Source organism: Rattus norvegicus, chromosome X (genome assembly GCF_021556685.1).
Source record: "Rattus norvegicus strain SHRSP/BbbUtx chromosome X, alternate assembly SHRSP_T2T, whole genome shotgun sequence".
Lineage (NCBI taxonomy): Eukaryota > Metazoa > Chordata > Mammalia > Rodentia > Muridae > Rattus > Rattus norvegicus.
In genome coordinates, this window is record NC_141554.1 from 7,924,385 (window position 1) to 7,947,363 (window position 22,979).

The following is a 22,979-nucleotide window of genomic DNA, read 5'->3' on the forward strand; positions in this document are numbered from 1 at the left end:
TGCCATGAGAATTACAAGACCTGAGAGTGATATGACTCAACCAGGGATCAGAATTATCCTTGAATCTTTAGCTGTCACCTATCGTACAGGAACCACATAGGTAACCACCCAATGGGTAACTTGCCCAATGGTAGGTTGCCACCCCACCTTTCCTCTCCTTTCCTCTAAGTACACAGGTACCTATTTTCTCTTCCACCTCAAGCCACTGGACCAGGTAACTTCTCCCAGATGGGGAAAAGAATCGCAACGAGGAACCCCAGGGGCTGAGAATCTAACACAAAATGCTCAATGGCAAAAGAATGTGTCCAACATTGTTGCACAGCACAGAAAAGAAACAAAGTTACAGACGAGTCTCCAAGTAACCAAGGGCCAAGATCACAGGATACCTTTAAGAAACACAATTAAACGGATTTCCCTTTTAACATGAACGTCAGTGTCACAGATACAACTCCCAAAAGAAGAAAGAAAAGCCGGATATATATTCTCTGAACCCTTGCCCCAAACTAACTAGGTTGGGGTCGATCAGTAACAAGACTGCTTCCTGATAAGTATCAGAAGTCAGATACAGACCCCAAGGATAAAAAAACATAGTCACTTTCTTTCTCCGCGCTCGCCACCCTCATCCCCACCACATAAATGAATAGAGGCCGCAGTCAGAGTGGATAGTTAAGCAACACAAGGCAGTCAGCACACCTCGGCTCTAAGAACACCTCCGCAAAGTCGCAAACATGCGCGTTCCAAAAGATAAAAGTTCGGTGGACAAATACAGTTTAAGTCACAGTACTCCACTCCCATCTGTCCCTCCCTTCCCCCAACCCGCGTGCACCCATCCCGCGTTCCAATCGCGCACGCGCTTTTGCTTTCATAAGAAAAAGCTGGGGTGTGTGTGTGTGTGGGGGGGGACCATACCCCTCTCAGGTGCAGGCATCCCTCAGCTCTGTGCGAACTCCGAGCGTGCAGTCCGTCCCCGCGCCTCTTCTATGAACACCTGCCCCCTCCCTCTCCCACGCGCCCAGCTCCTTAACCTCTGTCCCCACGACCAGCAACGGCGCTCACCTTCTCGGCCCGGGCTGTCAAGGGAGGGCTCCCAGGCATCACCTCCGCCCGCCACTACCTCCTTCAGAACTGTTAGTTCGACGGGAGCCAATGCATGCAACTACCAAGTCCAAGACTGGAGGCAAAAGGGAGGACAGGGGGAAGGGAGACGCGCCCAACGCGTTGCCCTCCCAAGGAAACTCAGTGCCGCCTCCTCCCAGCCGGCCACAGTCACCAACACAAAATGGCGACGAGAAGAGAGCCGGCGCTCCGACCACCATCCACCTACTAAGGGAGCGCGCTCTGGCCGGCCTTGACGATTGGTTGCCGGCCACTATGGGCTGGCCCTGGCATTCTCTGATTGGCAAGCATATGCTACCTCCCCATTCCCCGTGAGAATGGCCCAGGAGTCCTGAAAAAAGAGTAGCTATTGGCTATCCCTATGAGGCCGCTTTTTAGAAGCTTGCTGTCCTTTGAAGTTGAAAGACAAGTAGAAGCTCCACCTCTTTCCCTACAGGGCGGTCTAGATGTCACCGCTTTCTTCTTATGAAGAAAATGAACAGACCTCTTAAAAACAAATTTCTTCCAGCCTAACAGAAACAATAAAGCTAATTCGATTGCGACGCGGCGTGGAAGGTAAAATAGAGTCCACACCTCGCCACACTCGAAAACAAACTTAAACCCGGGATCTATTTAGCGAGGTAAGGGCGGAGTGACAAAATTCGCGCTGGGATCAACCGCAGTTGCGCACTTCGTATTTCCGGCTCCCCACCCCGCCCCCACCCCCTGGACTCCTCAGTACAAGCGGTCATGGCGGCCCGGCTGTTAAGCTTGTATGCTCGCCGCCTGTCAGTAGCGGCGGCGATACGAGAGGTCCCGGCTGCCCGTGTTCGCTGGGAATCTTCCAGGGCTGTAATCGCCCCGTCCGGTGTGGAGAGAAAGCGGCAAAGAGAACCGACCATGGTATGGCAGGAGGACCCAGAACCCGAGGACGAAAACCTCTACGCGAAGGTGAGAGGGAGGGGGAAAACGGGATGCCTTAGGGGCCAATCTGGAACAGGGAAACTAGTGTCGAAGCGGACATTCTCCGGCTCGAGGCTTGCGCAGTGGACAAGATGTTCAAATATTCAGGAAATTTGCATAGCTTGTTTTCCTCCTTTATTTTGTTGTTTTTTGTTTTGACATTTTTGACCTAGGACTCGAAGCGGGATTTGCTTTATTTGTAGACAGAAATCACACTGAAAGTGGGCAGCACTCAAAGCATGCTAGAAACATTATAATTAGGGTAATACTAAAGTCTGAGGTGCCAGGTGTGCGGTGCCAGGCTGTGCTCGACACTTTGTATCAATTAACTCATCTAAATTCTAAAGTAGCACGATTTTGAAGTAGGCACTTTTACCTGTTTCAGAAGTAGACACTGTAACTGTTACAATAACGCGATGAGAATACTGAAACATAAGTTGCTACCCAAGATCACAGCTTGAGTAGGTAATGGAGCTGATATTTGAATTCAGAACTGAATTCTGTGCTTTATGAATAGCAGAGACTCTGGAGTCAGACAGACATCCTGGGTTGGAAATTATTCACTTGTATGACCTTGGACAAGTAGTTTAATCTTTTGGTGCCTCGGTTTCTTTGTAAAGTGAGAAAAATAGGACAGCTAAAAAAGATAATAGGAATTCTTCATATCATTAAATGAGTCAGAATGGTCACAGCAGCTCTTGTTACTTCAGAAATACTCAGAATTATAAGGTGTTTATTATTGCCATTTCCTCTCTACTGGGCATATTAGGAGGTTTGTGTATTTGAAAAGACCTAATATATAAGTACCTAACCTCTAGTTGAGGATCTTAAATGTATAGGGTGCTATAGATTAAGTGAACCCATAGGAAATTGCCAACATCCAAACATTTTTTAACCTTTATAAATAGCACTTTCTGGTGCAGCTTAACAGACAGGGCGAGTACTCCCAAACAAGTAGGTAAGGACAATTATTCATTTGAAAATAAAGTCAAAATCTTGGATGAGGAGATGGTGATGGATTCAGTGATGATTAGATTTGGAAGAAGAACTGTGTAGGCCTCGAAGCAGCAAATGTCAAAGCCCTGTGATGGGAAGGAACTTCATGTACCCTAAAAGTAGGGAAAGGACTTTAATGAGGGCTAAGAGATTGGTTAGGATTAGAGGGCAGATTAGAGACCAGGTCATTTTATAGAGCACAGGAACCCCTCACTGACCTCTCTTTTTCCTCAGAACCCAGACTTTCACGGTTATGACAGTGACCCTGTGGTGGACGTCTGGAATATGCGAGCTGTCTTCTTCTTTGGTTTTTCCATCGTCCTGGTTTTTGGTACCACCTTTGTGGCTTACCTGCCTGATTACAGGTATAGAGGTTTTCCAAGAAAGTTGAGAGGGCAGAGGCAGAGGTAGAGGTTGGAAGCATCTCTGATCAGAATCCTTGCCCTATACTGGTGGGGTATAGGGTGCTGAGCTGGGGAGCTGCTGTCTAGTGAGGTCCCTTCACATCACACCACACTTGTTGATGCTTCTAGGATGCAAGAGTGGGCCCGCCGGGAAGCTGAGAGACTTGTGAAATACCGAGAACTCAACGGCCTCCCCATCATGGAATCCAACTATTTTGATCCCAGCAAGATCCAGTTACCAGAAGATGACTGACGAAATACTGAGCAGGGCTTAAGAAGCATTACTTATTCGCCCCTCTCTGTTAATTTCCTGGTTCCTCAGAACACCTTATTAAAGTAATTGAAAATATGACTGGTTACTGTTGCTTTTGTTATTGAAGAGGATATGAGTGTGTGACAAGCTTTCAAGAGCCACTGCTGCCTCTCTTGTCTATTACTGTATATAACACTAAGGTATGGTGGCTTAATACTGTAGTCCATGACTCTGTGGATTGTATAGCAAGGGTATGTGGCTCCTCTTGAATCTCAGGTAATTGCTATTAGGTAGTAGCTAGGGCTAAAGTCATCAGAAGTGTTTCTGGTCTGTAGAGTCAAGGTTTGAATAAATGATGTCTGGCACTTCAGTCTTCAATACAGTAACCTGGGCTTCTTTTTTTTTTTTAACGTTTTTTAAATTTTTATTAGATTTACTTACATTTCAAAGGTCATTCCCCTTCCCGGTTTCCTGTCCATCAGTCCCCATTCCCTCCCCTCCCCCTCCCCCATACGGGTATTCCCCCTATATAACCCCTTATTGCCCCCCATATTCCCCTCACTGGGGGTCCAACCTTGGCCGGACCAAGGGCTTCCCCTTCCACTGGTGCCCCAACAAGGCTATTCTCTGCTACATATGCAGTTGGAGCCCTGGGTCAGTCCATGTATATATTTCGGTAGTGGTTTAGTCCCTGGAAGCTCTGGTTGGTTGGCATTGTTGTTTTTATGGGGTTGCAAGTTCCTTCAACTCTTTCAGTCCTTCCTCTAATTCCCCCAAGGGTGTCCTGTTCTCAGTTCGGTGGTTTGCTGCTAGCATTGACCTCTGTATTGGACATGCTCTGGATGTGTGTCTCAGGAAAGATCTATATCCAGTCCCTTTCAACATGCATTTTTTATCTTCCTCAAACATAACTAGTTTTGGTGGCTGTATATATATGGGTCACATGTGGGTCAGGCTCTGAATGGCCATTCCTTGAGTCGCTGCTCTAAACTTTGCTTCCATATCCCCTACTATGGATATTTTCCCCCTTTTAAGAAGGAGTGGGAACATCTGCATTTTGGTCATCCTTTTTCTTTTTCATTTTTTCTTTATTAACTTGAGTATTTCTTATTTAAATTTCGAATGTTATTCCCTTTCCCGGTTTCTAGGCCAACATCCCCCTAACCCCTTCCCCTCCCCTTCTATATGGGTGTTCCCCTCCCCATCCTCCCCTCATTACCGCCCTCCCCCCAACAATCATGTTCACTGGGGGTTCAGTCTTAGCAGGACCAAGGGCTTCCCCTTTAACCTGGGCTTCTTTAAGCAGTGGTTCTCAACCTATCTAATGGTGAGACCTTTCAATATAGTTCCTTATTTTGTGGTGAACCCACAGCCATAAAATTATTTTTATTGCTACTTTATGACTTTTATCTTGTTACTATTATGAATCAATGTAATGTAAAAGGGGTTGCCAAAGGGGTCCCGACCCACAGATTGAGAACCACTCTCTTAGAAGTGTTCAGGGTTCTTCTGGATAGAGGATATAAAATTCTAGAGGGACAGGTGTTCAGATACATTCTATGCAAAGCAGTGCTCAGCATGCTGTGTGTTTGAATGTTTGGTTCACCAATACTTCTCAGCCTTTTGGCTAAGATAAAGTGCTGTATCTATCAGATAAAGATATCCTTTATCTGAGGAAAATATATTACATGATTTTTTTTTTGATCAGGGAGATGGAATAGCTTGCTCTGTCCACTCCATGCATGAATCTTGTATTACAGGACCACTAGGAATGGTGCCTTCATTGCAGAAGGGGGGCAGGCGGTTATGTTCATTCTTGTGTGACATCAATCTATGCCTTTCTGATTTATAGATCAAGAATGAATATCTTCCATTTTCCCAAGCCCTACTTCATCAAGCTCTCAGCCCTTGAGAGATTTTCACTCTAGCCAGACTTAAATCCTAAAATCTAGAAGTTACACTTCAACTAAATCCTAAAATCCATCCCTAGGCCCTTCTATTCTGGCTATAAAGATCACTTCCTCTTGCTCATTGCAGCCCAGCTATACTGCTTGTCTGCTTTGGGCAATTGAATTAAAATATAGAGTTGGAGAGCACAAGACTCTTGAGTTCAATACCCAGAACTCGGGTAAAAAAAAAACCTGAGCACGATGGCATACACTTATAATCTTAGTGATGGAGAGGTGGATTTCTGGTGCTCACAGGTCGGCCAGCCAGTCTAACCCAATTCATAACAGTGAGACACTGACAGCTCCTGAGGTTAACCTCTGACTTTCATATACACATTTGCACCCACAAACATGCACCCCCATAAGTCATAATATATATGCATATATATATAGACAGTGAACAATATCATCCACTATATCTTCCATGGCTTTTTAGCTATGAAAAGTTACTTAATCTACCTCTATGGCTCTAGCAATAAAAAAAAGAGAAAAGGCAAGTTCTCAGTGGACTGTCAGGTTGACAGTAACCATTTTGTTCTTGTCTACTACACTGGTTTGGTAGGGGAAGAGGGGAGAAAGAATATGGTCAAAGTACATGATGTGCTTGAAAGAAATGGACAAAACTCAATCATACAATGAAATATATATCCACTGAAAGGAAATGTCAAATCAAAAAAGTGTTACATATTCATTATGGGAAAAGCAATCTTCTTGTTCTCATGCTCAAAGTGCAGTTTTTCCCAGTAAACTTTTAAAAAGTATATGGACGTTTTACTGTATGTGTGTCTGTGTACCACATTCTTTTGTGAGTTACAGATGGTCATGAACTGAGAAAAATCACTACAGATATTGAAGCTTAAAAATTAAAGCTTCAGGGGTTGGGGATTTAGCTCAGTGGTAGAGCGCTTGCCTAGCAAGCGCAAGGCCCTGGGTTCGGTCCCCAGCTCCGAAGGAAAAAAAAAATGAAAGCTTCATTTTCTGAGCGTTCAGGGAGATGGCCAGTTAAATATCTGAACTGAGTCCCTGAAGGGAGACTTTATGACATTTTTATAGAAGGCAAATGCAAAAAGCAAGGGGGTTGGGGTGGGCTGTTACATTGAACAATCATATTTTGACACATGGGGTTAAGCAAGGAAGTTACCATTAATGACTGGGCTTTATCCTTATCCAGGTTATATGGTTTCAGGGTCCTTAAGTCAGCTTTTGCAGTCAGGTCCCCCCTTGAACTATAGTCTGGAATTTAGAGTGCTAAGGGAACAAAGAAGTGGGCAAGCAGCATACACAGTCAAGCAACATGCTCATGACTTGTGTGCCTTAGTTTAGATGATGGGATAGCAGCATCTTCACATCCATTACTGGTTAACACACAAACAGGAAACATCTGAAGAAGCAGGATAGGCATTGGGTTCTGGGGCCTGGGAACATGAGCTCAGTTTTGATCCTGCCAGCAAGGTGGAATTTGTTCCTGAGATAGCTGAATTAAAGAGACTAAACTCCTAACCTGGGGAAGTCAAACCTAGGTCCTCTAGAAGAGTAGCCAGTGCTTTTAACTCCTGATCCATCTCTCCAGCTCCAGCAAAATCTTTGTCAAGGCAGGTTTTCACTATGTAGCTCAGGCTGACCTTGAATTATGTGATCTTCTTGCCTCAGCCTCCTAAGTACTAGAATTACAGTGTGACACTATCCTGGCTCAGTAAAATTAAATAAGGAAATTTAATGTAGAGAAAAATGTATACAAAGCTAATTTTCTTTTCACAAATTAGATGTCCCTATGTGATTAGCTCTCAGATAAAGAAACAGAACATGAGGTTAACTTATTACTATTATTACTATCATCATCATCACCACCACCACCACCACCACCACCACCACCATCATCATCATCATCATCATGTGTGTATTGTGTATTTGTACAAGCCGGTGAGTGTGGACACATGAATGCATGTCATGGCCAGGATGTGGAAGCCAGAGGACAACTTTATAAAATTGATTCTCTCCTTTTACTGTGGCTTCCAGGCTTCAGATCACCACCAGGCTTACATGGCAAGTACTTTTGCTTGCTTAGCCACCTGCAGGTCTACTCTCCTGACTTCTAAAATATAGGCAACTCTGCCTGGCTCTGAACTTCCTATAAATAGGATTACTTTTTGTGATCACTGTCTTTCTTCAAAGCAGTGTTTGTGGGGTCTATTTATGTTGTTGCTACATATATTAGTCTCCTTTCCCTCATTCATATATTCTATTTCACTGTACAAAGAGATCATGTCCATGCAAATGTTACTGGCCATTTGGGTTAGCTTTTGTGTGTATGTGTTATGAGTAGTTCTATGCTGGAAATGGAGCCAAAGACCTTATATGCTAGGCAAATGCTATGCTTCAATGAACATGCTTCTTCTCCTTCTCCTTCTTCTCTTCTGATCCAAAAGGACTTGGTTTTGCTTTGTAATTTGTGTCAAATTGCTACATCTCAGTGTAGGTGGCCCTCCTCCCCAGGAAAAAATATTTGGGAATGGAGTCTTTTATGATGTTATGGCCTTCATAAAGCTTCAGGGAAAGCCCACACAGTTCTGAGACTTCGTAGGAATCCTACAAAGACCAGATTGTGGAGAGGAGGAAGCCCCGAGTGAGTGAAGTCCTGAGCATGTACTCTTGACATAGGCATGTCCTGTCCAGAACTCTGAGGCCAGTTGGTCCATGGCAAATTTGCAAAGCCATTACCTATATGGGCTTAGCTCAAGAGAGATAGCAAAGTTTTCCTGGGAGTCTGAGTATGAAGGTTTATGAATGGTTGATCAGTGTGTGCAAAAACTAGCAACTTGCACCTTCCTCTAGGAATTTTACAGCCTGAGAATGCTTGCCTACAGAGACCTCCTACTGAGACTAGCTAGTCCTTCCCCCTATGCTGTACCTGACACACTGTTTCCCATTGCAGTAGTTAGAGAGCCCCACTTTTTCCAACTTATTGTATGTATGTCTGTTCTTTCTTCATTCCCTCCAAGCCCCTAGCCAGGGTTCAGACCCAAGCCTTGCTCACCAAGGCAAACCAGGGTTGGTGAGAGGCAGTGACAAGAGAAGAATGGTCACACATTAGGAGGCTGGGAGCTGGGAAACTCCATTTGTGGGTCTGTTTAGCTTGTGAGTGCCATGCGTGTGATATTGAAGGAGGCATGAGATTTATCCCTGTTTTCCAAGTGCTCCTTGGCTAGACATGGTTTGATGTGGTCTGACTATTTCATAAGATGCTAGTGACTTGTGCCCTGAAACCTGAAGCTATAGGCAAAATGTTCCAGCAAACCAATGATTGCAGCAGAAGGACTCGAGGCTGCTTCTTGAAGATGCACACAGCCTAGAAGGCAGACCTCATGTAGTTACATCTTCGGGTCATTCAGGACTGCAAGACTGAATTTGAGGATCTCAAGGAGACTGTTGTTCATGTTGAAAAAGCTATCAGAATGGTTTGAGGGTAAAGAAGTAAAAGTGTTGGCTTTTGGACTTCTTCCAGATGACCTGGGTTCTATTTTTAGTACTCTCATGGTGGTACACAACTGTGTGCAACTCTAGTTTCAGGGGATCTGATGCCCTCTTTTTGGACTTTGTGGGCACCTAGGCCCAAATGTGGTGCACAGGTATTCATGTAGGAAAAACACCCATACACACAATAAAATAATTAAGAAAAATAAAAAGATTTGGCTTTGGCCAGCCTTTAGTGAGAAGGCAGAGGGTTCTTATAAGTTGGGGTGGTAGGAAGCTCAACCAGTGAAGGGCATGATGGTTAGTAGCTCCACTTTCAGTAACAAGGATCAGATCTCATTACTTGAGGGTAACTGCCAAGACTTAAAATCCTGTGAGGTTAGCAGATGGTCTGACCTCTACAGCCACCTATCCACCATATGATTCACTGCTAGCAGGACTGAGAACTCAGGGACTCAAGAGGGAAAACTGCTTCTTTAGCCTCTTGTCTTCCACAGTTTATTCAAAGCTAAACAGTATTTGGAAGCACTGAGTCTGGTCCTCCAGTTTAGATCTCTGTTCTCGGTTTGCTTCTGTCACTCCCCAACACAGTTGGCAATAATCCTGTGTTAGAGCTTCTAGTTCCTATTACTGTGAGAAAACATCATGATCACAAATGGACAATGTTCAGAAAGAGACTCAGAAAGAGTTCAGAATGGACAATGTTCAGAAAGAGGCTGGAACACTCAGTCTTTATCAAACTCTTCCCCTCAAGGCTCAAGTATATACTCAGAAGAGGAAGCAGAAAGACTATGAGAGCCAGCGGGGACGGAAGACTCCAAGGAAATAGTATCACACACAACAGGGTGATGCACATAGAACTCACAGAAACTGTGACAACACACAAGACCTGCAGAAGTTCAAACTAAATTAAATCCCAACAGGAAGGGTAAGTGGACACAAAGTATCACTCCTTAGCAAGAAGCTATGTGCAATAAGTAGCTGTTGAGAAAGGTAAAGTCCATTTCTTCCAGTGGAGTGCCACTGGGTGTAATTGAAGCACCCCAGGGCAAGCCTCATGCCCAGGAGTAGTTGGCCAGTATATCATGCATTTCATGCTTTATATGTGCTTCTTGGTTTGTTTTGGTACCATTTGTCTTATTATTTATTTTGGTGTTGTTGCTTGTTTTGATTCTCAGTTTTTTTCCTTTTGGACAGGGAGAAGAAAGTGTGTGTGTGTGTGTGTGTGTGTGTGTGTGTGTGTGTGTGTGTGTGTGTGTGAGAGAGAGAGAGAGAGAGAGAGAGAGAGAGAGAGAGAGAGAGAGAGAGAGATTTGGCAGCAAGGGAATGAGTCACACTAGGTGGAGTTTAAGCATATAAAACCTCATGGCTTGCTCAGTGTGCTTTCATATATAACTCCACCTACCTAGGAGTAGAACCACTCACAATGAACTGGGCCCTGCCACATCAATCATTCATCAAGAAAATGCCCCCACAGACTTGCCTACAGGCAATCTGCTGAAGTCATTTCTCAACTAAGGTTCCTTTTTTTGATACCTTGTGTCAGGTTGGCAAAAACCAAAAAACCACAAACCAAAAACCAAAACCAAAGGAACCCAAATCCTAACTAGCACAGATATTAAAATGGCAATAATCAGACAAGATAGGTACCTGACTCAAATGCTTTAACTTCGATACAGAAGTAAAGAATATCAATAACACCCAGTCCCTTGATAAAAACCATCATCAAATATTGCAACAGGGTGGGCAAGATTACTCAGCAGGTAAAGGTGCTTACCTCTAAGCCTTATGGCCTGAGTTTGACTCCTCAGACCTGCAGCAGAAGGAGAGAACAAGTTGTTCTTTGACCTCTACACAAGTTCACTGTAGCTTATGTGTGTGCACACAAAAAATCAATGCAATATAAAAGAATTTTAAACAAATTACTGCAGCAGACTCAGCTCCAAGAGGCCTTGCTATTTAAAAAGGACAAGTAAGTGCTCAGCCCCTGTTGGCTAATCTTATGTCAACTTGACACAGAAACTAGAGTTTTCTGAAAGGAGTGAGCCTCAGTTGAGAAAATGTTTCCTTAAGATCTGGCTTGTAAGGCATCTTCTTAATTAGTAATGAATGTGGGAGGGCCCAGCCAATGGTAAATGGTGCCATCCCTGAACTGGTGGTTCTGGGTTCTATAGGAAAGCTGGATAAGCAAGCCACCGGGAGCAAGCCAGTAAACAGCATTCCTCCATGGCCTGTGTTTCAATTCCTGCCTTCATGTTCCTGACCTGTTTGAGTTCCTATTCTGATCTCCTTTGATGATGAACGATGATATGGAAGTGTAAATATGTAAGTCCCACTGAACTAAAAGTAAATTGCTCATGTAGTAAAATATTTTTGAGGCGCTGGAAAGAGATGGCTCTTCCAGAGGATCAGAGTTGTTTTCCCAGTTCCTATATTGGACAGCTCACAATCATCTATAATTCTAGCTCCGGGGGATTTGAGACCTTCCTCTGACTTCAGTGAGCATCAACAGTGAATGGGGGTTCTCCTTTCACCTGAACCTGGCTAGCAATTTCTGTGCTTTGTTTTTCCAATCTTAGCCATTTTGATGGGTAAGATGAAATCTCCAAGTAGTTTTAATATGCATTTTCTTGATTTCTATGGATGTTGAAGACTTAAAATATCTCTCAGCCTTTTGTATTTCTTTTGCAAACTATGCATTCAGATCTAAATACCATATATTGATTGGACTATGGGCATTTTTCTTTTAGAAAAAAAAAAGGTTCTTTAGGAGTCCCAGAAAACCACCAAGCTAACAACCACAACAGTTGGGGTGTCTTTGACTCTTTTGTCTTCTTTTGAGACCCTTTTTCCTCCTACTGAGTTGCCTCACCCAGGGTTTGTGTCTAGTCTAATTGTAGCTTGTAATGCTGAATTTGCTTGATTGCCCTGGAAGACCTGCTCTATTCTGAAGGGAAACAGAGGAGGAATGGATCTGGAGGAGAGATAGGGTGGGCAGGGAGGAGAGGAGGGAGGGGAAACTGAGGTTGGTATGTATTGAAAACAAAAAAAAAAGCAAAAAAAGTCCTTTATATATTTTATACATTAATGCTCTATCAGGATTGGTGGAATTAATATGGTGAAAATGACCATTCTACCTAAAATAATTTATGGATTCAATGTAATACCAACCAAAATCCTCATGATATTCTTCATAGAAACAGAAAAACATCTTAAAATTCATATAGAAGCACAAAATACCTTCTATAGCCAAAGCAATTATGAACAAAAATTATACTTACAATAAAAAGTATAGTTCTCCCTAGTTCTTTTATTTTACTCTCTATCCTTTAATGCAGCTACCCATGAAGTCTCATTTCTAATTACCTGGCTTCCACATGTATTCCAAGTTAAACACTGTGAGGTGTTACTTATAAGTAATCCCTTATAAGTAAGAATAAGAAGCAAACATGACTCAAAGACAGCTAATGTCACAAAAGCCCACTCCAGCATAGATGACAGCTCATGAAACTTCTATCAGTGGACTGGGAATATAGATAATGGTAGAACAATTCCATAGCTTGTACAAGGCCTGGGTTCAATTCTAGTATCCTGTCCCACACAAAATGGTAAGCATGGTAACTTACACCTGTAGCCCCAGCACTCAGGAGACAGAAACAGAGCATTGTTGCAAATTCAAGGTCAGTATAGCAATTTTAGAGCCAGCCCAGGCTATATAGCAAGACTTGGTATAGTACAGATTAGGGTTCTTCCTTACATTAGGAGAAATATTATTAGTATTAAGTAAGTTTCATTCAATTTAGTTTACTTATAAACCAATCGTTTTATTTCGTATGTTTAGAAAATATTCTGAAAACTAAAACACAACATTTAAACATATATACAGTCAAATGCTCTTCCAAATATATATATTTGGATGCTGTAATATCCAAGTAAGTCAGGTGGTGGCAATGCATGCCTTTAATCCTAGAACTCAAGAGGCAGAGGCAGAGGCAGGTGGATCTTTGAGTGGAAGGAAAGAACCAACTCCCACAAGTTATCATATGGCCTCCACATGTGTGTTGGGGCACATACACACACACACAATTTTTATTTTGTTTTTATGTTATATGTATGGTGCTTTGACTGCATATACATATGTACACCACATGTATCCATTGCACTCACAGGGTAGAAAAGGGTGTGAGATTCAGAGTTACAGATGGTCGTGACCAACATGTAGGAATCAAACCTGGGTCTTCTGAATAAGCAACCAGTGGCTTGTGTGTGTGTGTGTGTGTGTGTGTGTGTGTGTGTGTGTGTGTGTGTGTGTGTGTATGTGTGTGTGTGTAGGGGAGAGTGTGTATGTACAACCCCTGTATTCTTAACAGCTGAATCATGTCTCCACGCCCCTATACAGGAGATATATAAAATGAAAATCAACCCTGATTGGTTATTTTTTTTTTTACATTTTATTTTATTTTTTTATTAACTTGAGTATTTCTTATATACATTTCGAGTGTTATTCCCTTTCCCGGTATCCGGGCAAACATCCTCCTCCCCCCTCCCCTTCCTTATGGGTGTTCCCCTCCCAACCCTCCCCCCATTGCCGCCCTCCCCCCCCCCAGTCTAGTTCACTGGGGGTTCAGTCTTAGCAGGACCCAGGGCTTCCCCTTCCACTGGTGCTCTTACTAGGATATTCATTGCTACCTATGAGGTCAGAGTCCAGGGTCAGTCCATGTATAGTCTTTAGGTAGTGGCTTAGTCCCTGGAAGCTCTGGTTGCTTGGCATTGTTGTACATATGGGGTCTCAAGCCCCTTCAAGCTCTTCCAGTTCTTTCTCTGATTCCTTCAACGGGGGTCCTATTCTCAGTTCAGTGGTTTGCTGCTGGCATTCGCCTCTGTATTTGCTGTATTCTGGCTGTGTCTCTCAGGAGCGATCTACATCCGGCTCCTGTCAGCCTGCACTTCTTTGCTTCATCCATCTTGTCTAATTGGGTGGCTGTATATGTATGGGCCACATGTGGGGCAGGCTCTGAATGGGTGTTCCTTCAGTATCTGTTTTAATCTTTGCCTCTCTCTTCCCTGCCAAGGGTATTCTTGTTCCCCTTTTAAAGAAGGAGTGAAGCATTCACATTTTGATCATCCGTCTTGAGTTTCATTTGTTCTAGGCATCTAGGGTAATTCAAGCATTTGGGCTAATAGCCACTTATCAATGAGTGCATACCATGTATGTCTTTCTGTGATTGGGTTAGCTCACTCAGGATGATATTTTCCAGTTCCAACCATTTGCCTACGGATTTCATAAAGTCGTTGTTTTTGATAGCTGAGTAATATTCCATTGTGTAGATGTACCACATTTTCTGTATCCATTCCTCTGTTGAAGGGCATCTGGGTTCTATTATAAATAAGGCTGCGATGAACATAGTGGAGCACGTGTCTTTATTATATGTTGGGGCATCTTTTGGGTATATGCCCAAGAGAGGTATAGCTGGATCCTCAGGCAGTTCAATGTCCAATTTTCTGAGGATCCTCCAGACTGATTTCCAGAATGGTTGTACCAGTCTGCAATCCCACCAACAATGGAGGAGTGTTCCTCTTTCTCCACATCCTCACCAGCATCTGTTGTCCCCTGAGTTTTTGATCTTAGCCATTCTCACTGGTGTGAGGTGAAATCTCAGGGTTGTTTTGATTTGCATTTCCCTTATGACTAAAGATGTTGAACATTTCTTTAGGTGTTTCTCAGCCATTCGGCATTCCTCAGCTGTGAATTCTTTGTTTAGCTCTGAACCCCATTTTTGAATAGGGTTATTCAAAACCCTAGGTGTGTCAGGAGTGCTGTAGACCTGTTTTCCTCTCTTTCAGTCAGTTATGGGGACAGAGTGTTCTGCTTTCGGGCATGTAGTTTTTCCTCTGTACAGGTCTTCAGCTGTTCCTGTGGGCCTGTGTCTTGAGTTCACCAGGCAGGTCACTTGCAGCAGAAAATTTGGTCTTACCTGTGGTCCCGAGGCTCAAGTTTGTTCACAGGGTGCTGCCCACGGGCTCTTTGCGGCGGCAGCAACCAGGAAGACCTGTGCCGCCCCTTCCGGGAGCTTCAGTGCACCAGGGTTCCAGATGGCCTTTGGTGTTTTCCTGTGGCGTACGAGATGTATGTACAGAGAGTAGTCTCTTCTGGTTTCCCAGGCTTGTCTGCCTCTCTGAAGGTTTAGCTCTCCCTCCCACGGGATTTGGGTGCAGAGAACTGTTTATCCGGTCTGTTTCCTTCAGGTTCAGGCGGTGTCTCAGGCAGGGGTCCTGCCGCTCCTGGGCCCTCCCCCACGGGAGCCCAGAGGCCTTATACAGTTTCCTCTTGGGCCAGGGATGTGGGCAGGGGTGGGCAGTGTTGGTGGTCTCTTCTGCTCTGCAGCCTCAGGAGTGCCCACCTGACCAGGCGGTGAGGTCTCTTTCCCACGGGGTCTGGGAGCAGAGAGCTGCTGCCGATTGGTTATTTTTTTAAAGACACAAACTAGCTAGTAGGATTAAAAACAAGATCCAGGGCTGGAGAGATGGCTCAGTGGTTAAGAGCACTGACTGTTCTTCCAGAGGTCCTGAGTTCAATTCCAAGCAACCACATGGTGGCTCACGACCATCTGTAATGGGATCTGATGCCCTCTTCTGGTGTGTCTGAAGACAGTTACAGTGTATTCTTATAAATAAAAAAATCTTTAAAACAAAAAAGAACAAGATCCAACTGTTTGTTGTGTGAAAGAAACACAGATCACTGACAAAAAGGGAAAAATTAGAGGCTGATATACCAAGAAAGTAGAAGCCCAAAATAAGCAGAAACAGGTATACCCATGTATCTGATAAAGTAGTCTCCAGGTCAGAATTAATCAGAAGAGATAAAGATGGCTACTGCATATTAATAATCACATCAAGAAGATATAACAATTGTAAATATAGATACACTGAATATTGGTAGCCCAATTTCATAAAAGAAACACAATTGGACACAAGGGGACAGACTGGTTCAGGTACAGTAACAGTGGGTGGCAATACCCCTACTGCCATCAAAAGATAGACTATTTAGATGAGAAAGGCAACAAAGAAATTCTAGTGCTAAACTGCACTGTAGCTGTAACGACTTCATAGAATTCTGCAGAAAAATCACTCAACAGCTGCTTGAATACACATTCTTCTCAGAAGCTTATGGGTATTTCTCTAAAATGGATCATTCCTTAGGGGATAAAGCAAATCTTAACAAATATAGAGCAATTGAAATGATTTCTTATATGTTTACCAAATTAAAATGGAATAAGACTAAAAATTAAGTGCAACACAAATTGTCCAAATGCATGGAGACTGAAAAAGACACTCAGGAACCATTAGTGGGCTATTGAAGAAATAGAGGGAGGGAAGCTTTTAAAAATCATAGAATAGGAGCTGGAGAGATGGCTCAGTGGTTAAGAGCACTGACTGCTCTTCCAGAGGTTCTGAGTTCAAATCCCAGCAACCACATGGTGGCTCACAACCATCTGTAAATGAGATCTGATGCCCTCTTCTGGTGTCTGAAGACAGCTACAGTGTACTTATATGCATAAAATAAATAAATAAATCTTTAAAAAATCATAGAATAAATGGAACTTATCAGAATATCTGTGGTACACAAAAGGCAGTTCTTTTCTCTCTCTCTCTCTCTCTCTCTCTCTCTCTCTCTCTCTCTCTCTCTTTCTTTCTTTCTTTCTTTTTTGATACATTGTCTCATGCCCTATCTCAAGTCATATAGCTGAAGATGACCTTGAATTCCTTGTTGCCTAGCTGCCTACCCACCCTGGCCCCCCAATTTCTGGATGGCAGGTGTGAACCAACATACTTGTCTAGCAAAAGCTGTTCTATTTGTTTGTTTGTTTATTGGTGTATATGAATGTATACTTGTCACAATGTCCATGTGATGTCAGAGGGCAACCAGTGGGAGTAGGTTCTCTCCTTCCAGTATGTGAGATAGGACTTAGGTCAACAGGGTCGGCAGCAAGCCCCCTTTATCCTCTGAGCCATGTTGATGACCTGCAAAAGCAATTTTGTTTTGTTTTTCTTTTAACAGAGAAGTTTTTGGCTATGAGTACTTGCATCAAAACTTCAGAGAGAACTTGAGCCTATGAGATGATTCAGAGGGTAAAAGGACTTGTTGCCAAGTCTAATGACCTAAATTCAACCTCTAAATCACATGGAGGAAGACAATCCCCTCAAAAACCTCTTATGGTGCATGTGCACATGCACACACCACACCACACACACACACACACACACACACACACACAGACTCACATACTAAACAAATAAATGTAATAATATTTTTTAAGAGAAAGGGGTGGAGAGATGGCTCAGCAGTTAAAAAATACTCATTGCTTTTGCAGAAGACCTGAGTTTAGATCCCAGAGTCCATGTGGTAGCTAACAGTCATTTGTAGTTCCAACTCCACGGGACCTAATGCTCTCTTCTGACATTTGTGGGCACCAGGCATGCACACATGTGATATCATGCACTCATACTTATAAAATAAAAACAAAAAAATCTTTAAAAATTATTTTAAAATACCATAAGGAACTTAAATAAATAAGTCCTTCTTTCACCTTAAGGTCTTAGAATAGGAACATGCTGAGCCAATGGCTACCAGAAGAAAGGAAACAATAAAGATCGAGGTATTTTGAAATTCTGAAAGAACAATAAAAGTAATAAATGTCACAATGAATTGGTTCTTCGAAGAGAGACATAAGATTCACAAACTCTTAGTAAAACTAACCAAAAGAATGAGAAGGCCCAAATTGTTAAAGTAAATATGGAAAAGGGGAACAATAAATGACAATGAAATCTGGAGGATTGTGCATGAATATTTTCTGAGAATGTGTATTTAAAACAATACACTAGGGGCTGGGGATTTAGCTCAGTGGTAGAGCGCTTACCTAGGAAGCGCAAGGCCCTGGGTTCGGTCCCCAGCTCCGAAAAAAAGATCCAAAAAAAAAAAAACAAACCAAAAAAAACCAATACACTAGAACATCTAGAGGTAACAAATTTGTAGGCACATATGCTCTAATAAAATTAGTTCAAGGGGATAGAAAAATCCTTCAAACAACCTATAGCAAAGAATGAGATTGAAGTGGTAATGAAGACCTTGGCAATTAAGAAAGGCTCAGACCCCATATCTTGACTGTGGGTCGTGGGGATTGAACTCAAGTTGTCAGGCTTGGTGACAAATGCTTTGACCTACCAAGCTGTCTCATCAGTCCTTAGTGAACAAAATTCTGGGTTGTAAGAGGGGTCCATTTTGTTTTCCTGATGGATGTGGCAGTCTCTAACCTATGTGCTTTAATAGTTTGCTGTGTTGGTCTTTTACACCTACAAGTTGAGGCTGAATGATTCTGCACTGTTACCTTCTGGCTGCTGCATGTGCCATCAATTCCTGTGGCATTAACTTTGACATCCCTGTGACAGGCTGCAGGAAACAATAGTGATTGTGATTTTTGTCGTCAGACAATGAGAAACTTTTGAAAAATAGTTGTCAAGGAGGTCTATGATTGCACTCTCAACAGAAAATATTTGAAGGTCTGAAACATAGGAGGGGGAGTTTTTAAAAAGAACAAACAACAAACTAACCCGTGAAAACATTGCCAATCTTATCACAAACTATTAGAATCTCTGCCATGATAAAATCAAATGGTCATAAGCTCAAAACAAATTAGCATCTTGTTTATGTTGTCCTTTTGCCCCCTTTTTATCTCTTTGCCATCTGGATTAGTGACATTATTCAAACACAATATAATCCAGCCAAGAGCAGAAATGACCAGGCTGCCTCTTTCATTTGCTCATAGTCACTCTCAGGGGCCGGGGGTGGGGTCTATGCATCTTTTTTTTCCCTTTTTGACTGGCAACCAGGCTCTCAGAACCCTACCAGCCTTCACAAGGTGCTGGCCTTACCTGTTCTCAAAGCACCCATTGTCCTCAGAGCACCTGTTTCCTCTTCCTGGCTAGCTTTCTTGCTCATCTTCTCTGTGGTGGCTTTCATGGTGTTGGAAGCTCCCCTTCAGGTTATCAACAGAGCAGGTGGTGGTGGCAGTGGAAGTGGTGGTAAAAGAGGAAGAGGAGGAGGAGGAGGAGGAGGAGGAGGAGGAGGAGGAGGAGGAGGAGGAGTCACTGGTGAGTGAGATGTCCAGGGCTTTGGAGGACTACGTAAGGTGACTATAGTTGTGGTCCTCCCTGGGGTCTCTACTGACCACCTTGAAGCCACATGATGGTTTGTTTTTAGTCCCTACCTGGTTGGTGTCTGGTGACCCCTTTCCTCAAAGCTGTTCTCCTCCAAGTGGGAGTCACTGGCTATAACTGGATGCCAGGAAACAACTCTCTGCTCAGAAAGTCAGCTTTGTTTTCTATCATTCCTGGAGAAAGAGTTGCAGACATCTCAGGGTGGGTATTCAAAAGTTTCATGACATTGGCGGCATCAACATCAAGAACTTTCAGAAAGGCTCTGCTCTTCCTGAAAAACCTACTTTCTTCACAGGTGGGTAGGCCTTTGATGTATCTGAGGAGTGGGAAGAGGGTATTAAAGTGTCTTTTTCAAAGCTAGAATTAGATTTTTGTCTCTGTGATGGGTGTATGTACCAAAAAGACTCTTCACCTATACTCTGATTTGTCTCTTTGTCTACTTTGTTGAAACACTTATTTAATGATAAATTATGTCTTACAGTTTTCCCATCTAATTGGTGCATTTTCAAAAAATGGGAAATGTTCCAAGATCCAAATGTAGATATCCTTCACTGGCAGGTTGGAGAGTCTTGGATGGCCATAAACATGAGGCAGTTAAAGGAACAGGAAGGTTTGCAGCTAAAGTTCCGACTGTCATTACAGTGTACAAGGGAGTAGGTGGGGACCTGTGGGGTGTTACGGTCTAGTTCTTGGAACAGACCCCAAAGTACTTAAATTTCTTGCATTTGAGAAGCCAGTCCAGGCTGGTCAGCTCTTCATTTCGCCAAGTCCTTTTTTCTAACTTATCAGGCTTATCAGGAGTGTCAAAATGGCACTGACTATGTTGCCTGACTCACTGGTTCCTGACCTTGTAGGCTTTTTAGAGGTAGGACTGACAGAACTCACTGACTTGAAGGCTTTGGGTTAAGAGGGGTCTCAAAGACTGCAGGACACTATCGCTATTGCTCTTCAGGGCAGCAGACAACTTCTGAGGGCTCCTGGTAGACATAGTTTGGTGGTCCCACAAAGGAGCCACACCCAGGGCAGTGGAACACCCAGGTGGGCCCCAGGAGCTGGAGGTCAGGGAACTGGGATCGCTGAGCCACATGGGACCTTCAGCCACTGCCATCTGTCCACACATCTTCTCTCCTGCCCTTGTCTCTCCCACCCCTGTAGTCCCACCTCTTGCTTGCCTCTGTCAGGTCCCTGAATAAGTTGCCAGTTTTGTACAACTTACTAATTTTACTGTCAGGTCCCTGAATAAGTTGCCAGTTTTGTACGACTTACTAATTTTACTTTAGTCCTTCAACTATATACACAATATTACACTTTAACATATCTACACACCATCTTAAGTGTTCTGATCTGTCCTCAATGTCACAATCCCATCTTGGCCCGGTGTTTCTTTAGACCCTACAGGATACTTGGCCTCTAGCATGTGCTAATCATCTGTACAGCACTCTAGTTCTCTCAGGCCATCAAGGTCTGTCTTTATCATAATAATACCTTTCAAAAAACAGGTTCATCATTTGGGGAAATATGTCAAAACTTTCTATATATTTTTCAGAACCACCTGAGTAGCCAGGTTCTGCTTAATCTGTTTAGTGTCTTATGTAGAGGAAGATGTTGGGCTTAATGAGTGTGACATTTCTCCCAACAAGTTCTTGACAGGAATTCCAAGGTGGAGTTACAGCTTAATTAGATTACTGAATAAGGGCATATTGAACTTGTTTGTCCAGTAGGTGGCACCATTAGAAAAGATTTAATTTTACTGATTTACCAGGATACCTTAAACAGTGGTTCTCAACCTATGAGTCATGACTCCTGTGGGTGGGATCCACCAGGCCTTTAAAAGGGTCTCTTAAGATCAGCAGAAAACACAAATATGTACATTGTGATTCTTAACAATAGAAAAATTGTAGTTATGAAGTGGCAATGAAAATAATTTTGTGGTTGAGGATCACCACAATATGAGGAACTACATTAAAGGGTTGCAGAATTAGGAAGTTTGAGAACTACTGTCTTTTTTTAAAAAATTTTTATTATATATTTCTTTACTTATATTTCAAAGGTTATTCCCCTTCTCATTTTCCTGTCCATAAGCCCCCATTCACTCCCCTCCCCCTTCCCCATACGGGTATTCCCCCTATACATCCCCCTTATTGCCCTCCCCCATATTCCCCTGCACTGGGGGTACAACCTTGGCAGGACCAAGGGCTTCCCCTTCCACTGGTGCACAACGTGGCTATTCTCTGCTACATATGCAGTTGGAGCCCTGGGTCAGTCCATATAGAGTCTTTCGGTAGTGGTTTAGTCCCTGGAAGCTCTGGTTGGAGAACCACTGTCTTTTTTTTTTTTTTTTTATTAACTTGAGTATTTCTTATATACATTTCAAGTGTTATTCCCTTTCCCGGTATCCGGGCAAACATCCCCCTCCCCCTCCCCTTCCTTATGGGTGTTCCCCTCCCAACCCTCCCCCCATTGCCGCCCTCCCCCCACCAGTCTAGTTCACTGGGGGTTCAGTCTTAGCAGGACCCAGGGCTTCCCCTTCCACTGGTGCTCTTACTAGGATATGCATTGCTACCTATGAGGTCAGAGTCCAGGGTCAGTCCATGTATAGTCTTTGGGTAGGGGCTTAGTCCCTGGAAGCTCTGGTTGCTTGGCATTGTTGTACATATAGAGTCTCGAGCCCCTTCAAGCTCTTCCAGTTCTTTCTCTGATTCCTTCAACGGGGGTCCTATTCTCAGTTCAGTGGAGAACCACTGTCTTAAAGGGATATTTGTGTGCCCCAATTGGGTGTGACTAATCTTACTTACGAAGGGCACTCACTATTCCTGAATCTATTCTACACTGTTGGCATAAATCTGGATATGTTCTTTTTTTATTGTTTATGAGACAAGCTTTTACTATGTAGCCTTGGCTGCCTTCAAACTTAGAGTCTTTCCCTCCATAGTGTTAGGATTAACATTTTGCATCACCACACCCAAACTGGTTCTTAAAGCTTGTGGGTAAGATACCTCAGTCCCTTGGCCTATTTGTTTATAAAAGTCCACTTTGCAATAAAATATCATAGTTAAGACTGCCATATTATGGCTATGCTTTTAATCCAATCTAAGTTCCTTTCAGAACCTAGCTAGTTCTGCTGAGATAAAGCTATGCAATGCTCCAAGTTACTACACACTGTGTGCAGTCTTTTCAGACTGTTAAATACTTGGAAAGACTTTATTTAAAATTTTAATATATATTTATTGTGTGTGTAGTATGTATATATATGAGTGTGGGAGCATATGAAGAGTTGGTGTTTTCCTTGAGATCCTGGAGTTATTCCCTTCTACCATGAGACCCAGATTCTTAGGTTTGTATGGCAAACACTTACCTGGTGAGTTGTCTGCTGGCCTGAGGGAGTTCATCTTACAAGCAGCTTTGGAATCCATTTGGAGGAGGAGGAAGATTGCACGTAGGTGGAAACATGAAGAGTAACATACGTCTTGCACTACCCACATAGCACAAACCATAAACAGCTTATTCCTAGGAGTGAAAAGGGTGCTATTCAATGAACTTAAGTGAACTGGACACTGGTGGTCTGAATAAGAATGCCTACATAGGCTCGTGTATTTGAATGTTTAGACATCAGGGAGTGGCACTACTTAGGAT

The 22,979-nt window shown here is 43.1% G+C and overlaps 2 protein-coding genes and 2 pseudogenes across 11 annotated transcripts in view; 2 read left to right on the top strand and 2 right to left on the bottom strand.

Moving 5' to 3' along the window:
- Positions 1-1,295, bottom strand: part of Rbm10 (RNA binding motif protein 10) — a 32,130-nt gene extending 30,835 nt beyond the window's left edge. For 8 of the 10 annotated variants that reach the window (XM_087600648.1, XM_087600646.1, XM_087600649.1 and 5 more), the window contains exon 1: positions 1,057-1,284. The gene's annotated coding sequence lies outside the window, so the exon portion shown is untranslated. Of the gene's footprint in view, positions 1-1,056 lie in introns of all 10 variants that reach the window. The other 2 variants (NM_152861.5, NM_001414396.1) reach the window with 2 other exon arrangements.
- A 256-nt stretch (positions 1,296-1,551) lies between these two features.
- Ndufb11 (NADH:ubiquinone oxidoreductase subunit B11) lies at positions 1,552-3,810 on the top strand. The gene is made up of 3 exons (NM_001106756.1): positions 1,552-2,046; positions 3,289-3,419; positions 3,588-3,810. The coding sequence occupies exons 1-3, from the start codon at positions 1,846-1,848 to the stop codon at positions 3,709-3,711; spliced, it is 456 nt and encodes a 151-aa protein (NP_001100226.1). The 5' UTR covers positions 1,552-1,845; the 3' UTR covers positions 3,712-3,810.
- A 1,508-nt stretch (positions 3,811-5,318) lies between these two features.
- LOC120099502 (U2 spliceosomal RNA) lies at positions 5,319-5,496 on the top strand (annotated as a pseudogene).
- A 13,813-nt stretch (positions 5,497-19,309) lies between these two features.
- Positions 19,310-22,735, bottom strand: Foxn3-ps1 (forkhead box N3, pseudogene 1; annotated as a pseudogene).
- Positions 22,736-22,979: the final 244 nt, after the last annotated feature.

Bases quoted from the DNA above. Each gene is read 5' to 3' on its own strand.
- Ndufb11 (NM_001106756.1), top strand. From the start codon at position 1,846: ATGGCGGCCCGGCTGTTAAGCTTGTATGCTCGCCGCCTGTCAGTAGCG. The intron at 2,047-3,288 runs GTGAGAGGGAGG...CTTTTTCCTCAG, and splicing joins ACGAAAACCTCTACGCGAAG to AACCCAGACTTTCACGGTTA. The intron at 3,420-3,587 runs GTATAGAGGTTT...TGATGCTTCTAG, and splicing joins GCTTACCTGCCTGATTACAG to GATGCAAGAGTGGGCCCGCC.